Raw genomic sequence first — 16,765 nt, forward strand, 5'->3', positions numbered from 1 at the left:
TGTGTTGGGTCCATGATGTGCTGTCTTCTGGGTCAAAGGCACCCGTGGGACCGAGGCTTCCTCGGAGGGGCTTCATGACAGGAAGCTGCTTTCTTTGCTGGACTTTTAGCCAGAGGGGGTGGTGAGCGGACCAGCTGGTGTCATTCGGTGGAGTGACGTGGTTTGCTCTGCTCCCTTTCTCCATGCAAGGTACCCTGTCGGCGAGCGTTCCTGCAAAGCAGACAAGCAGAGGTGGTCAGGGCGAGAGGTGGGAGACTCATTGCAGGTGGGCTGGGCACCACCTGAGCTCACATCGCACACAGCCTCACACTGAGACACCAGCCCACCGCTTTTGCCCCGGCTGCCCCTCGTACCACAAGACCATTGGTACATGCAGCCTCTGAGGCTGCTGGAGAGGGAAATGGAGGAATTCCTGTGATAAAAAGTTGGAAACCGATATAATAATAGTCCATTCTCTGGGTTTCATAGAGCGCCTTTCATCCTACAAGAGCACAGGTGAATAATGATACTTTGCAATTATACCCTTCACCCCTTGATCTCAGTGTGCTTTACAGAGCTGGGATGTACTGCTCTCTACATGGCACAGGCGGGAAAGTAGAGTCAGAGAAGGAGAAGCATTTGGACCAGGATCCCCCAGCACCTGGGATGGGGATAGGATGGGGAATACTACATGTGCCAGCGCTCCCCAGAGACACCTCACTGCACGGGCTGGTGTGCAGCTCTGCAGGGCTGATTGGTCTCATGAAGAAACTGGGACAGTACCCAGAGAAAGCTCAACTCTCACGTAAATACGTACCTCCCACTAACACAGCTGACTCTGGGTGCTATCCATGTTATGCATGCAAATTGAAGATGCCCCTCTTAGCCTTTTCCCAGATCTGTACTCATACAAAGGAAAGAGCAAAACCAAGCTGCAATGACTGAGGTCAGGCTGGAGTCCTGCACAGCCTCCTTGGTCTTCTTTTGGAATTGTCTGCAACCAGTCTTGTACCACCACCATAGCAGCTACAGCACCAGGGGGTCACAACCATCAGAGCATGGGACTGACAATGGCTAGCTTGACAAATAGTATTCAAATAAAGGCATTTTAGGACCCAAAGAAGAACTAGGAATTACTCTCAGTGAGGTGAACTGCTACCAAGATCTGATATCTTGAACACATACATTTCCATGCACAATGTGTGAGATGAGAACAAACCCCTCCAGATCTTGTTAGACCAATTAGGCAAAGAATTTAACTTTCCAGTTATTCCTTTTTCTATCCTGGTCTTCATCTCCAGGTCCATTTTTCTCCTGTTATCTGACCAGATGTTCTGACTGCTTTTTACTTTCTCATTTTTTAGGACACAAAAGGGGTGCATCCCACAGGATTCAGACAACCCCCTTCCAAAGCCCACAGGTGCTATGACTGGGTGAACAACACTGGAGCAAACACAGCTTTACTGATGTGAGGTCTTCCAGAAGCTGCATGATAGCTCCCCCAAAATAAGGTAAGCTTTGTCAGTGGTGAAGGCCAAGGTCACAAAAAACTCTGGACTCGTGTTTTTGAAAACCCAGATCACCACCTCATCAATCTAATGCAGTTACAACACCCCAGTTAAGCTCCTGATGCTTTAGTTTATCTAGGGGCTACTGGGTGATACACCATGACCTCATGTGCTTATGCTTCCCTTGTCAGTTGGCCATGTAGACTGCCTAACGGACTGTTCTCTTTCTAACACAGCGTGCTTTAGACTCTGTCTCCCTTACAGATTTTGACTGAAACTCTGAAGTACTTATGGCCTTAATTTTTGTGCTGGGTCACATTTTCCTTCTCAGTCTGGTCCATGATTTCCGCTTCACAGTGGCTCCTCTGCAATCCCCCTCATCACTGTGCTTGTATCTCCCTCCTAAGCCTCCACCCTTCTCAAAGCAAAGACTGTAAGGCACATTGAATAGGTTGACCAGTATAAACTCCCAGAGCACGGGGACCACTATATCTAGGTTAAGGAGCAACATTTGGGCTTTCAGGTAATGTGCCCAGCAGGATTGAGCAGCTTTCTGACTACAGAGAGCTCAGGACAAGAACTGAGAACTGGGATGTATCCACCTACTAAGTACTCCCCGTAAAGTATAATACAACTGTTTTCTGTCACTTTTTGGCTTGAAATCTTGCTCTAAGATTAACTAAAAAGGCCAGCAGAAAAAATGAAACCTGTAATGTCTCTATGAAACATCATTCTGTGCTTTAGGAATTTTGCCTGCTCCTCTCTTTCTATACATCAACAGAAATGAATTTCCATCCCTCGCTAATCAGTTACAAATGGCATGGCATAGCACCGTCTGATAAGTGATTTGGGAGGGAGGGCATGAAGTTCACTAGCGCTTGATGCTTTCTGCCTGGAGCAGTCAGCTGGCTTTGTAAGTCCTGTCTATTATCCTCTACTGCGGATAGATAGACTCAGTGTAACAGAGTGTGCAGATTGGAGAAGGACCTTCCATGGTGGTTGGCTCATATGGCAGTAATTGTGTTTGATGAATGCATCTTTGTAGCGATCAAGTGACAGAATAAAGACCCATATGAGGCATAGCATGCAAAGTTCTAGAAAGAAATGAGAACACACTGGTCATCACCACTTCACAGATAGATGTTATACACCTCGTGCCAACACTAGCATGCATGACCAGCACAAAAAAGTCAGCTATTTTTATCTTCCCCCAAAAAACAAATTACTTTTTAGGAGAGCAACATATGCTCTTCACCACAGGTGAACTTGCCCTCAACACACATCAAATATTGCTGATCAGACACAAAAATCGCATCAGCCACAGAAGAATTTTCCTGAGCATAAAGCCATGGAGTTGAGCTTATGTGAGTTGCACTAAGGTAAGCACACTGGGTTTTGCTGGCTTTCCAAAGCTAAGGACGGCTGGGCTGATCCTGGGGTGGAAGATCACCTAGAAGTCAGAGGTAGGCTGTAGTTCCAACCCCAGGAGGCAGCATGGAAAAGATGACAGAAAGAGAACAAGTAGGTAGGCTCATTTCTGCCCTACTGTCAGTGCAGGGCAGGGAAGGGATGGTCAACTGGATGATGACCTAGATCAAGCAGGTAACTTTGAGGCTCATCTGTGCAGGCTCATAGTGACACAGTGTTCCCCTGAACAGCAGGTGAAAGCTGCACTGATGCCCTCTGTGGCTGTTAGTCATAACCTGAGCAACGGGCAGCTATGAAACAGGCTGCACTAACGCAGAGCTTCCTGTTTGGTTTATGCCCTGACACATGAGGATTTACATCCTTGCTTGGCAGGACAGTTTGGCAGCTAGGGCAATGCCTCTGCAGCAAGTTCCCTCCTCCCTTTCTGCAGCTAGCCAGCTCTTTCCAGGTGCTGCTACAGGCCTGCAGCCCTTCATCCTGCGCAGCCCTTCTTCCTGCGCAGCCCTGGGACTGGTGTGGTGGGAAGCTTGGCCCTGCTTAGTAGAATCAACCGCTAGAACTGCTCCTTGCTCCACTCCCCCACTATGCCTCCATGCTGAGGAGCTGGGTTGCTCAGCTTTGGGGGCATCTCCTTCTCCCCCATACCCAAGCATCGATGCTTGTGTGGCTGCTCCCAGATCTGCCCCATGAGCCAAGTGTTGCCACAGTGGCGACATGCTCCTGCAGGCACTGACAGCTGCCAGGAACAGCTCCTTCTACCCAGTGCCCTCCCCAGACATGTCCTAGTTCCTCAAAGGGGCCATGTCACTGACATTGCTTTGGGCACATGCGTGCACACAGACACACAGTTTTTTCCATGGTTGCTTCCCCTCCTTCTGTGCTCCATTGAGCATTTCTGTCTCCAGATTTGCATCTTATTGTTCAGAAAAAGATTAGAGACTGGGTGGGGAAGGCTGAGGCAACTGTTGATGTGGGCTGGCATGACAGAGTTTCCGTCATTTAGCACAGCACTTAATTCACCCAGACAATGAATGCTGATGTGTTAAAAGAGGCCTAGTTCATCGGGGACATGCATGGCCCTAGAGGAAAGGCACTGCAATTATTTTCTCAGGGAAACTGCTCTGAAGATAAACCACAAGAGTGCAGCTAAAATCAGCATGGGAGCAAGCTCAGACCTGGAAACACTCTGGAATGAATCATCTGTTACTTGTAATAGTTCTGTAATTTTATTTATTTTTTTTTTTAGCAATTCTTCAAGCAGTTCAAGCTTCTTCATTAAAACCTTCCCCTTTGAATACTTGATGATGGGGATGCCACATTGCAAGAGGCCTTCAGCACGAACAGGATAACAAGCAGGGTCCTTAAGCACCAACCTTTGATTTTGAAGGTGGTGTTTTCCTTCTGCTCTGGTCTTGAAAGCTATAGATCTTTCTCAACTTTGAGTCAGATATGCAACTCAGGCTCTCCTGCCTATTGAAACATGAGCTGTGATCTGAGCAGACACTGTGACTTTAAGGAATGCACTGGGAAAGAGGCTTGGGATTTGCTCTCCTTTTATGCCTAGGTAGAAGAAGTGGCAGGGACAGCTTAGTCACCCCTAACTGTGCCTGAATTGTAGCAGGGATGCACCAGAGGCCATGCTTGCCATCATATCCAGTTGCCTTGTAGTCAGGGAAGGACCTTAAGGGAGAAACACAAACTGGAAGGCAGAAGGTCTGCTGTGTGCTGTTTCCTGCTTCCCTGCATCTATTCCTGGAAAAGCCTTTGGGGAAATTTCACCACTTTACATCTGTGTTTGGCCCCTTGCTGGTACATTTAGTACCGTCTCTCACTATGCTCATTCAAGTGAGCCCTAAAACTGGCTAGTAAAGTTAGGAACAGGGATGCATGTCATCATGACCTTGCTGTGCAGCAAGCAAATGGTGGAAATACAGTTCCAGGCCTTCCTTCATGCTCCTGCATGGACCAAGGGAAAATCACCTATTAAAAGGAGGCAGCAAAGGAATCACCACTGTGAGTCACCAAGATGTGGAGTCTGTGCTCCTGGGTTTACCAGGCAGCAAGTTCATTGAAGAGAAATGCGACAGAAATGAATCCCTCTCTACCTCTTTCAAAAAGGATGACAATCTTCCAAACCCCAGCTATCAAAGAGCAGACTCTGCTCTTGACTGCTCTGTTCCAGCCCCAGCCTCCATGGTAGGGATACAGCATAAGGCAAAGGGAAAAGGAGTCTCTTCCCTCTGTTAGACATTTCCATAAAGACAGTGCTATCGCCCAAAATAGGCGTACAGTCTTGTCCTGGGTAAGCACCCAGCTCTTCTCCATAGCCAGTGGAAATAGCATTCCCTAAATTCAGCAGAAAGCAGCCACATACTTCGGGAGAATGGTCCGGGCTCCTGTAAATCCTCCCCTGTACCACAAAGCAGCAAGGCAACTTCACCATGCAACTTGCTCTGCACAGACCGAGGGGACATGGCACCTCCTCTCCCCTTCAGGTTTGGATTATCCCGGGCCAAACAGCTGCTGCCAGGAAACAGACAGAAACCCATGCTGCAGCTTTTTAAATTTCCATTTCCTCATGTTCCCATCACTGTCAAGCTTTTTGTGGAAGCAGCTCCCCGCTGAATTTTCCTCTTCTTGTGGTACAGGCAAAGGAGAGGTAGGGGCTCATGAATTTAAGCCGGGGGAACCTCATTCTCCTCCCCACACCCAGGGATGCTTCAGAGCAGGCACCGCTTTTGGTGCTCTGAAACACATCCAGGAAGAGCCTCTCTATCCACCAACTTTGGATGAAGGCAGAAGAGATAGTCTTGGTAGGCCAAGATGAAGATTTAGGCTTAGTTCAGATTTCAGCATTGGTGCTGCTGTCAGGTTTCTCTGTTGTTGTCATCCTTCACTCCTCACTGCCACTTTCTACTTTTCAAAGTAGCCATCTCCCCAGAACCTCTCTAAATATTCTCTTTATATAATGTTTCACCGTTTCAATGAAGTTTCTCATGGTTTAACCTTCTATAGAACAATTGCTCATAGAGTTCAAACTCCGCTTTCAATCTGAAAAAAAGATAAAACCCTTATAACCAGGCTCTCCTGCCTACCCCCATGGCACCATCTTTCTCCAGGCTTTCACTAATAGGGAGTCTCTGGTTTACATTTTGGGGCATTTTGAGGTATGTATGCAAATAATGCAAAAAGGAAAATGCCATCACAGTTCTGGACTTCTCGTCTCAGCTGTAGCACCTGGCCATGCCCCCTGTGGCAGACCATAGAGCCTGCCTGGGCCAAATACTTTTTTTACAGTGGGGTAACTTGCTACATGGCCACAACAACGAGGCAGCCCATTGCCTTCCAATGCCTTCCACACTAATGTGCAGAACCAGTGTATTTGGCACACCTGTAAATAGTTTGCTTTTCTCCGCTGATGCCTCATGTGCAGATGTGGAAGAAGATAAGATCTTTCCTTTCAAAAAATCCAGCCAAATTTTCATCCAATTCTCCCGTTCTGAACCAGGATAAAGCTGAAACTTTGCAAAGCAATACAAACAAACAAGCAAGCAGGCAAACAAACAAAAAAACCCAAACCCAACCATAGAGCCAAAAAACCCCCAAAACATGAAATCTAAAACAGAAAGAAAACCAAATCCAGACAGTTTCTACTCTTCTTTCCTGAAAACAGGCAACCACTGTGATGTGATAACCCTTTTTTAAGCCTCTGATTTTGTCTGAATAAGAAAAGAAGCTTCAATTTGAATTTCATCAGCCTCCTGTGGGCCCAAACCACTAGGCTTTTTGGCTACTCTGAGGTGCTTCTCAATTTTCTTATCCAAGCTGATCTCTTAAGTAAAACTAGGTAAATATCCAGAAAAAGGCAGAATAACTGTGTGCAGCAGAGTAGAAGAGAGTGAATGGTGAGGATGGGGGTCTTGCCAAGCAAGAGCCTGTACCTCCCTGTGAGAGGAGTCCTCCTCACCTGGGCCTGGCTTTTTAATCTGAAATGCTATTGTGGGCCACAACATAATAACAACAACAACAATAACAATAATTACTATAATAATTTCCCCTCCTCCCCCCCCCCAAAGTAGCACTGAATCTTTTAGTGAAAAGTTGCAGCATCCCATATCAGGAAGCAATTAACATTTTCACGTTTTCCCACGAACAGCCCCTCCATCCATAAGCATGCAGCATGCAGGGCTGTGTGCCTGGCACTGTCACCATGGTGTTTCTCTCCCTGATTTTCCCAGCCCGCATCCTGGTTCATTTCAGCCTAAGGAAGAGCAGATGCAGACTCATCCAAAGGCAAGGGAGCATGCTGAGGTGCCCAAACTGTCAGGCAGATTATACTGAGGGGAAGGAGCAGAAAAACCCCACCCAGAACAGATAAGGAGCAAGCAGGTGAGACCTGGCACAGACCTCAGTGCCCAGAAGCTTAGGGCATCTCCTTTATCCCCAGCACTGGTGGACACCATTGTTACAGATTTTCTCTATTTGTTTCCCACCTTCCCCCCCACTTCAAGGAAAAAGAAGCAGTATTTTTACCACCAAGATAACTTTTTTCAGCAATGACTGGAAAACTGCCTCAAATAAAACTGAATTGGCATTTTAATTGATATTTGAAATTTAGCATCAGAATTCAATCTTTCAGTGACTTCACATATCTTTCCTTTTCTACTCATATATTCAAGCATCTCTCAGTTGGAGAATTCCTGTGGGAAAGGTTCTTTTCCCCCTCCTTTTGAATAAGCAACTTAGAAGTGGCAGCACAAGTGGTTCATGAAAGCTTATAAATATTTGGAGCATAAGCAGGCAACACAAAGTTTTACATTTAACGATGTGGACTCCAAATAAATAGATGAAAATTGCTCTAACCATAGGTTTCAATATCAATCGGCAGATGATGGGATGCAGATCTTTCCAGAGAGGTTGGAACTTGATAGTTATTTCTCTCTGCACTACCCAACTCCTAAACCCCTATTTTTATAAGGCATATTTTTTCTGGGGGTGGGGGGAAATGTGTGCTTCCATAGAAGGTGATTACATTACACAGCCTGAAAGTCCAAAACTGGGAAGATGGACTGCAGCAGAGAATGGGAGCGTCCTCCCAACAAACACAGTTCAGCCTCTTTTTGCCTCTAGATAATTTGTTATTGTAGGTTGGCTTGAATTTAAGACAGTAATGTTTCAGAAACACTTGGAAAAGCAAGCCAGCTGCAGGGAGGATATCATTACAAATTGAGACACATGTTGTACAGGAATACCAGTCTTTTCAAATACCAAAATTGTGTCTGGGGAAGTAAAGCCATGCAGATGAGTCAGAGGCAGGACCTCAGTCTGTAACGTGCTGAGGGCTTTCAACTCGGGTTAGAGGCACTGAGTGCTGAGTGCGCACAGTACTGCACAGGATCAAGCCCAGATATTTAATTAGCTGTAATTTTCATGGTAGAAGTAAACGTTGAATAGTTGAGGGTTCTGCAAAATGTCAGAGGTTACTTCAATTCACAGTTCTCACAGGATGATCACACACGCTTCCAAACACAACCTCTGGTCCCGGGAGTGAAATGCAGCTCGTTATCAAAATAGTGTAAATATGGCAGTGATTAGTAGGTCTCAGCCATGAGAACTCAACTGATGGAGGCACCCAGGAATGTGCATAACTTGCCTGTTTTGCTCTATGTGACCTAAAAATAGACAGGAGAGACTCAGCAGGTAATCTGGAAACAAAAAGTGCTTCAGAAAGGCTTGCTGGTCACTATCTGATTTCCTCATGATTCCTTGCTCAAACAGCTTTGCTTCTGCTTTTCTTGAATCTCCCACTGCTTTTTTAGACAGAACTTAATTTTATCTGAAAATCTATTGCTCACTGCTTGATTATGTCCACCTTTTTCACAACCACAGTCCCCGAAAGTGTTTTGCTCCTTTCTGACCCACTTTCAGGTACTGCTCATAATACTGAGAAACAGTTTATGAACTCCTAACAGTTGTTCAGAGCTCACTGTTCTGCACTGAAGTTGGCCATGGTAGTTTCAGGGTCAAGCTTCACAAAGGTTATTAGGTGCTTAGCTCCTTGTCACATTTCAGCAGCAATCAGACACATACTGTCCAGCATCCTGGCCTCTGAATGTAATGGCAACCATTGTCTCAGATGACGTTTTTACAAGGGCTTGTAAACCCTTGTCTGGTTTACTATGGTCTCTGTTGTTAGGGACTCTGTATTTAATCATGAGTTGTGCTTTCTTTTTCCCCCTAAACTTCCCTTGAGCCACTGATTTCAGTAGCTCGACAGCACAAGAAAAGACTGATGGAGAGCTAGTTTCCCCTATGCCTCTTTTACACTTAGTGCTTTTCAGTGCAGCCCAATCTGATTTGCACCAACTTAAATAAGAGGAGCATTAGGCTTTATACGTATGAAAGTTCCTGGTCAGTCTTTAAAGCCTGGCAAAGAATTATGAGTAACTCGTTGTTTCAATACGAATGGGGGTGGTACCAGCTTAGGGAACGGCATGGATTACATACTTATTTCAGTTCAAGTAATTTTCATTTCACAAGACAATTAAAACTAGTCAGGGCAAATAAGCACCAAAATAATCTCTGAAGTCAGCAGTTCTAGGCCCTGGGAGCTGACAGGTAAGCTACAGTCTCCAGGAGCTGGAGGCTCTGCAGATTTCTGTCAATTGAGTTATGCCATTTTTTAATGGCTGAAGTTCTGGCCATGTGTTTTGTTTGCCAACAGCCCTAGATGCTCACTGCCTCTGAAAATCAGACCAGGTGAAACTCTTTTCTAATTGGGTGCAAGATGGGTATCATATTTGAAACATATGCTCTAGAAGGTTTTACAGAAAAGCAGGAGGAACCCATCAGAAATCAGCACTTGTTCCTTTGATTCAAACGAGTGTTCAGCGATCTGTGGCAGTGTACCACAAGCCTGCTATTTACTGCCACTGAGACGGAAGTTAGCACTCCCACACCCCGGCAGCAAGATGTGGGAGCTGAAAGCTACCCTGGAAGTGTGTCATTTTATACTTCACCATTTTGAGAGCCTTTTTTTTTTTTTCCCTGGGAAATCCCTTTTCTGATTTAATGTATCTGAAAAGCTACACAGGCAATTTTGAAATGTAAGATCACACTGCTAGAGCTAGGCAGCTCGCAAGGGCAAAGCTTCAGTTCCAAGCAAATGTGTTTAAGGCTTTGTGGTGTTAGCAGTCTCTCCTCTCCCTCTTTGGATAAATGGAAAATTTCTGTAGGCTCCTGAGAAGCCAGGTAAAAGAAAACTTATGAACCAGAAGATCTTAAGCATATGAGTCCAACTATGCTGCTGATTTAAATTAGTTTAGCACCAGTGGAACTATATCCAGTGAAAATTAGCTAAGGCTCTGGCCCACAGTACTGTGTCAGCAAAGATGACTAGCATAAAAATGTGTTTGAATATCGAAAATCTGTTTTCAAATATACTTTTAAGGTCAAATTTTGTCCTGATCGCAGGAAGCAGGGCAGGGTAAGATGCTGGTAGATAGATGCTACAGTGACAGGGGAGCAATAAAAACTCCTAAGGCAGAAAGGGAGGTTAATAGCTATGCCCCTTGCCTCAGGAATCCTGTTCAGAGCAGGAAGTTTTGTGCTGGACCATTATGGGCAGGGAAGCTCGTAGTGGGATATATATTCTGCTCTGAACTGGAGCATTCTGCATGTTGTACATTTTTATGACTACAATGTATGGACTAGACAGCTGGAGGTTTGGGCCTGTAACTCAGCAGATGCTGACTCCAGGACACACAGGCTGGCTCTGTATGTGGCCATTCTCCTACTATTTCCATTACTTCTGGGAGAAATTCTGCTGACACAAGCAGAGAAACTCCTTCCTTTTCTCACCCTTCTGCCCCCAACACAGGATTAGTGAACACACACAAGCTAGTTTTGAGTTTAGCATGTGCCACTTAGTTTCCTAATTTAGTCTATGAAAACTGTCATGTTAAATCCAAGCAGACCCTAGTGTTTTCATTTATTTGCTTTAGGAAACCTTGACACCAGAACTGCAGGGTTAATACTGATCCCGCCTGGACACAAAGCATGTAGGCAGGCAACACTAACACTGCTAATTTTAGAAACTCACGTTGCTCAAACTTGAAAAAATAACACTCAACAGAATATTCTTCCTAGCTTCATTCCTTTATCATTGTAGGACTTTGGCACTGAGACATCTTTTGCTGGTTCTTCCAATTGCATCAATCTAGAACAGCTTGACAGTCCACATCCTGATGGAGAGACTAAACTTTAACATCAAGGATTATGTTGCTGATTAGCACTTCCAATAATCAAGTAATTGGTACATTAAATAATCCAGAGTTTGGCGACTTGCCCAAACAGGTCACGCTTGCATTGATTCCTTTTTAGAGAGCCCATGTTGCTATTACACAAATTCAATCTGTCTGTCCAGAACTCTAGCGTAAAAATATTTGGCTAATTTCCTTCTTTTCATACAATTTTATGGGAAATAAAACCCAGGAAAAGTTGCACATTCGGGCAATATGTTCAGATTTTCCAATTAGGGGAGGTGGGGAGCAAGAGAAAAAAAGACAATTCTCTGGACTTTTTTGTCTCCCAGGTTAGCGTGGCCAGTACAATCAATATAAACCTCCAAGGGCCCAAGTCAACACGATTTTTAGTTCATCTCCTACCCTCTTTGTATTTTATTATAATTTCTGTGAGGCTGGGAGTCTCCCGTGAGGAATCCTCCACACAACCAGACTGCCGGAGGAGCTGGGATCTACCTCTGCCCTTCCCCAGGCTTGGGCAGGAGGAGCTCATGGGCACAGTTGAGGTCAGGGCTGCGGTGCAAGAGGCTGCAACTGATGCTCTGCTCCCCTGCTCGTCCACTCTTGCTCCCCCTGCTCAACCCATCTGTACAGACAGACATGGGCAGGCACTGAGCCCTGTGCAGTCTTCACAGTCAGACTGCTAGGACGCCAGAAATTGAAGCAGCCTCCTTGCTCCCCCAGACTGGCTATGGCCAGCACGAGCAAAAGGAGGGGTCTGCATAAAACCGAAGAGTCCTCACCTCAAATCAAATATCAGAGCTGCACAAACCACTTGTGCGTGCCTTGAAAGGCTCAAAACCCACCCACATTTCACTGAGGTACCCACTGGAATGAGATGGTTATCACGCTGTTTATTTCTGCAGAGTATTTTGGGTATCCACACACATGGATCCTGGTCTCACATCTCTTCTGCTACATCTTTCCTTGTGGAGAAAGGAGGGCACGAATACAGACTAATAACCATCACCATGCCATGCTATGCTACTGCACAAGCCCCAAAGGCATGGCAGACACCCAGGCTGGGCTTTTTAACTTACAGTGTCTATGGGGACATCCATGTCTGTGCCAGTCACACTAAGTGTCCTTCACAGCAGGGAGAAATAGGCACTCCTAGGGCATAGTTTGTCTGAGCTGTCTTAGTTGTTGACTTCAGGATGAGCTCAGCTGTCTCTTTTAAGTGCCTGCTTCTGTAGGTTGATTTTAAAGAGAGTTTAGACAATTAGCTCAGCTATGTCTTCATTCCAGATGTCTATATTGAGTCAGATTAATCTTGCCTGACAACCTGAAAACTTTACTGTAAGACAATCCTTACGCTGGGACAAAGGAATATATAAAACTCTTGGTGAATAGGAAAATGGTTATTCCTGAGGATACCCACAATGGCAGTTATTGACATTTAGAGAATACAAAAAGCTGAGGACAGTGAGTGATAAAGCATCTTTCTTGTCTTTTCAATGCAGCTTGCTCAGTGTGCCTACTTTTTCTGTCAAATACTACCTGTGAAATGATGTCATATATAATCACGTCAACAGGCAAAAAACCACAACTCAGTGAAGCCAGAACTCCCTCTGATGTTTTAAGGCTTTGGCTGTGAATGATGATAAGCCCCTCTTGGGACTGGAACCTCAGAGAGGTGGCATTACTGCAGCCTGGATGGTCCAGGCAAGCATAAACAGACGCTAAGAACCAGCTTGTCTTTTAACTACTGTGTTAGCACACAAATGTGCAAGTCTCTTAGCACTGGCTTGAAACAAACCAGAGCTATGGAGTGCTTGAACAGGTGGGAGAGGAAGGGTTAACCATGGCTCTCCTAAAATTTAATGAAAGGCATAGAGTCAAATAGTGGCCTTCTCTCTAGATCAAATATCTTCCCCTAGGTAAAAGCGTGCATACATTTATGAAGAGACAATCTTTCAAGCTCCAAAGGTGGCACACCAGGCTTTGCAATACGGACCTCGCTGCTGAGGGTATATAGTCCATCCATACCTCAGGGGTGGTTACCACTAGCTGGACTTAGGAGTGTGTAAAGATTTTAAATATTCATTCCACCTCTGAGTTATTACATATGTTGGTTAACAGCCCAAGAAAGTTATAGATGTCCTCTGTTCTTACAAATGTATCTTTTAGATGTGTCAGCATATGCAGAGAGCAAAGAATAATGGTTCTGTTCCAATGAAGAAAGTAAATAAATACTGTTTGTGATCAAGGGAAGTAACATTTCCGGCACTGCAGCCAGCACAGGGAACATGGCGTTAACAAACAAAAAGGGAGTTCTGGCTATACTGCGGTATTTTTGATGGTGTAAATAGCCTGCACCGACGGAGCAGGGAGATATTGCAATGGCCCAGATTTCACAGCATGCACTGCTATCTATGGTTGTAGGTGCCAAGCACCACTGCAGTCACTATTTGTGCTACCAGGGACAGGGATTTACTGGAGGCTACAGAATATTCCATGGATTGTAATGAAATTTGGCACGTCACCAAGCCACATCCGGCAAGCCGTCAGTATTTTACTGCTGAACAGATTTCTTGCAACACCCACCATTTTCCTTTTCCTCAAAGAAGCTCCCCATGCTTGTGAATCTAAACAAATGCAATTACATTTGTTTCTTGCTCACAGGTTTGAAGCAACAGACGTATATTAAACTAACACTTTTACAAAGGTGCTGTTTTATCAGAGGGATTCAGTAGGCTGGGAATAGCGAATGAAGGGTAGGGGGGTGTTCTGTCTCTGAAGCATTGTCCTTGGACAAGCCACGGTTGTTGGCAGTCTTACCCCTATCTCTGCCTTACTTTACAGTCCTGCCAGGAACCACACACAACTGCAGGGCTGGGGGAAACCTCAGCTGCTTTTCTAAGGTAGGAGACTTGCACCAATTAAAGGTACCTCAGGTAAGAGACCCAAGCCCCATGCTATAGGTCTTGCTGAGATAAGCTATAGCAGGGACATCCAAGACAGCAGGCAGTCCCTAAGCACCAATATATGAAGAAGGAAAGCTCAGGGAGAAGGGGTTCACTCCCCAAAAAACAGCCCAGCTGAAAGCCAGGGTGCGGTCTGGAGACAGACCAGACTAAGATGGCTGGAGATGACCATTTGGTGAATCAATTGGATCTGAGCTAGCAGGAAGCAGCTGGCTTATCCTGCTCTGTGCTGTGCTGTAGGGCAATTTCAATCATCAGCATGAAGGCTTGAGCTGCTGCCTAACTCAGCTGGAATAAGTAAGCAGATTAATGGCCCAGACCTAAACCATATCCTAGGCAGAAAACCACTGACTTCAACATACACAACACAATAACTTCACAGCCAGCACCATCACGAAATGTTCTGTGAGCAGAAGTGTAATGAGGCTGCTGATGGATGGAGTACTGACAAGTACAGATGCAATACAACACAAAGAACAATATTAAAACATAAATACCAATAGTTTTCTGAACGCGCTGATACATCGGAATCAGTAACTTTTTGTTTCGCAAAGGCCACATCCACATGAGTTTGACCTTACACCTGAAAATACCCATTCTATTCACACAGAAGGCAGTAGTGATTACACAAACCTTTACTTATTCTGATTTCGAATTCGGAGACACCTCCTTTTCAATGGTGGCTCCAGATCCTCTGGCCCTGTGCTGAGTATTGGCGTTGAGATTATGCACGGTGCGATAGCAGTCTTTTCTGCTGGTTTTGGCACAGGCTGGATCACACAACCTGTCTTGGGCAGCATCCGCAAAGCATATGCATGGTCCTCGTCTGCTGGATTGTTAAGGTTCGGGTCCTGTTTGTCTCCCCCAGCAAGGGGCTCTTCCCCAGCCTTCTTGCCAGCATCTCCCTCGAGGTGGCAGTTTGATGCGCAGTTGTTCTCCTTAACAGACTCCAGCTCACTCACCGCCAGCTCCTCCGGCAGCTGGGGCTTTTTCAGCTCCTGGGATGGCTCCGGGTTCTTGGAACCCTCCGTGCTCTTCGTGCCATTCACAATGACGTTGCACACCGCTGCACCAGCTTCCAGTCCCGGCGTGCCAGAGGGCAAGGAGACGGGACAGCAGTGAGCTCCGTCACTGCATGGTAACGTTTTTGAGTCAACTGGGCTGCAGTTGTCCCTGCAGTCACTGCAGTTCCTTTTGTCTGAGCTACCAAAAGCCAGATTTACAACACTGTTAGGTTCACGTTCAACTTTCACTTGGGCATGTAAAGCCCTGTGGATAACATTGTGCAGCCTAGATCGGTGGCCTACTGTTAGGTCTATCACACCGTCCTGTGGACCCTGTAGCACACTGGGGAAACCAAATTTACTGTTCACTGGACTACTAGGTCTGACAGTCAAGTCAACAACTTCATTTTTACTGTGCTCCTGAAGCACTTGAGCTTGATTTAGGGACTGGCCTGAGCAGCTTGGTGACGAGTCAGAGGATTTAGATGATCCTTGCTTTGACTCTCGGGGGGATGAAGAGCTATTGTTTGGCTTTCCCCCAGGCGTTTCACTGGAGGTACTCGGAATGAAGCTTTCACCATTGCTGGAGAAGCCATTTGGGGGTTTGGAGTCATTGATGTGAGGGATGGGAATGGGAATGGGGATGGGGACGGGCAAAGGGACAATAACAGGATATGGCACTAGTAGAGTCGGGGGTGGCACCAGCGGGGCAAGGGATGGTAATCCAAAGTTCATCATCTGGGGCATAGGCATAGGACCATTTGGCATCATGCTGACAGGGGGAAAGGGAAGACTGGGCAAAGGAGCTCCGGGAGGGGGAGGCGGCAATAAGCCGGGAGGATTCCCAGGCATGGTAGGTGTTGTGGGGGGATGGATATGAGGCGAAAGCATTGGCCTGTGCATGGGGCTAGAGGTGGGACCCATATTTCTGGGGCCACCTGGTGGGGGACCAATTCCAGGAATCATTGGATTTGACAGAGGGCTGTTAGGATTTGAGGCATGGTGAGGCGGCCCGCGAATAAATGGTGGACGGATTTGCTGCATAATTTGCTGCTCCATGAATATGGGCAGAGGAACTGGACCACGGTTTGTCATTACCATGGGAGGACTGCGAGGTGGGACACCAATTGGAGGCACAATGCTAGCAGGTGGCTGGACAGAAACTGGTGGAATATTTGGATTCTCACTGATGGGAATAGGTTTGGGAACTGGTGTGGGGATTTTAGTGACAGAGCAGTTGGCAGTGTCAGGGCTTTTCTCCGAGCATCTGCTAGCGGTATATTCCAAGAATCTGGAGTCAGCAGCTGCACCCCAGTGCCTTCTGCTTTATTTTCGACTGGAGGATGTAATGTACTGCACAGTCCAGCTGGAAGATTGGCCTGTGTCTCTTTGTAGAAAATGTCCATTTTGTACTGATTGAGACATTTTGCACTGCAGAACTGAAGCCTTCTTTCCCCGTCCCCAAAATCCAGATACTCTTTTGTGTGTCTTATGTGCTTACACCAGTCACATACCTACAACACAGTAATAAAATCAAATCAGGTAAGAAAAGCAATCTTCCCTTCATAGTGTTATTTTAAAAGTAATTCAGTTGCTTTGTAAATACCCACATTATT

At 45.9% G+C, this 16,765-nt stretch overlaps 1 protein-coding gene across 1 annotated transcript; it reads right to left on the reverse strand.

Annotated features, from left to right (window-relative positions):
- Nucleotides 1-14,780: 14,780 nt before the first annotated feature.
- On the reverse strand, nt 14,781-16,663 carry LOC104411705 (sine oculis-binding protein homolog; the record flags this gene model as incomplete). The annotated part of the gene is given in 2 exon segments (XM_010022198.1): nt 14,781-16,397; nt 16,400-16,663. Coding segments are annotated over 2 exon segments (1,881 nt in total), but the record flags the coding sequence as incomplete, so codon positions are not given.
- Between the last annotated feature and the right edge of the window lie 102 nt (nt 16,664-16,765).

The sequence above is a fragment of the Nestor notabilis genome, unplaced genomic scaffold, assembly GCF_000696875.1.
Source record: "Nestor notabilis isolate BGI_N333 unplaced genomic scaffold, ASM69687v1 scaffold28590, whole genome shotgun sequence".
Lineage (NCBI taxonomy): Eukaryota > Metazoa > Chordata > Aves > Psittaciformes > Psittacidae > Nestor > Nestor notabilis.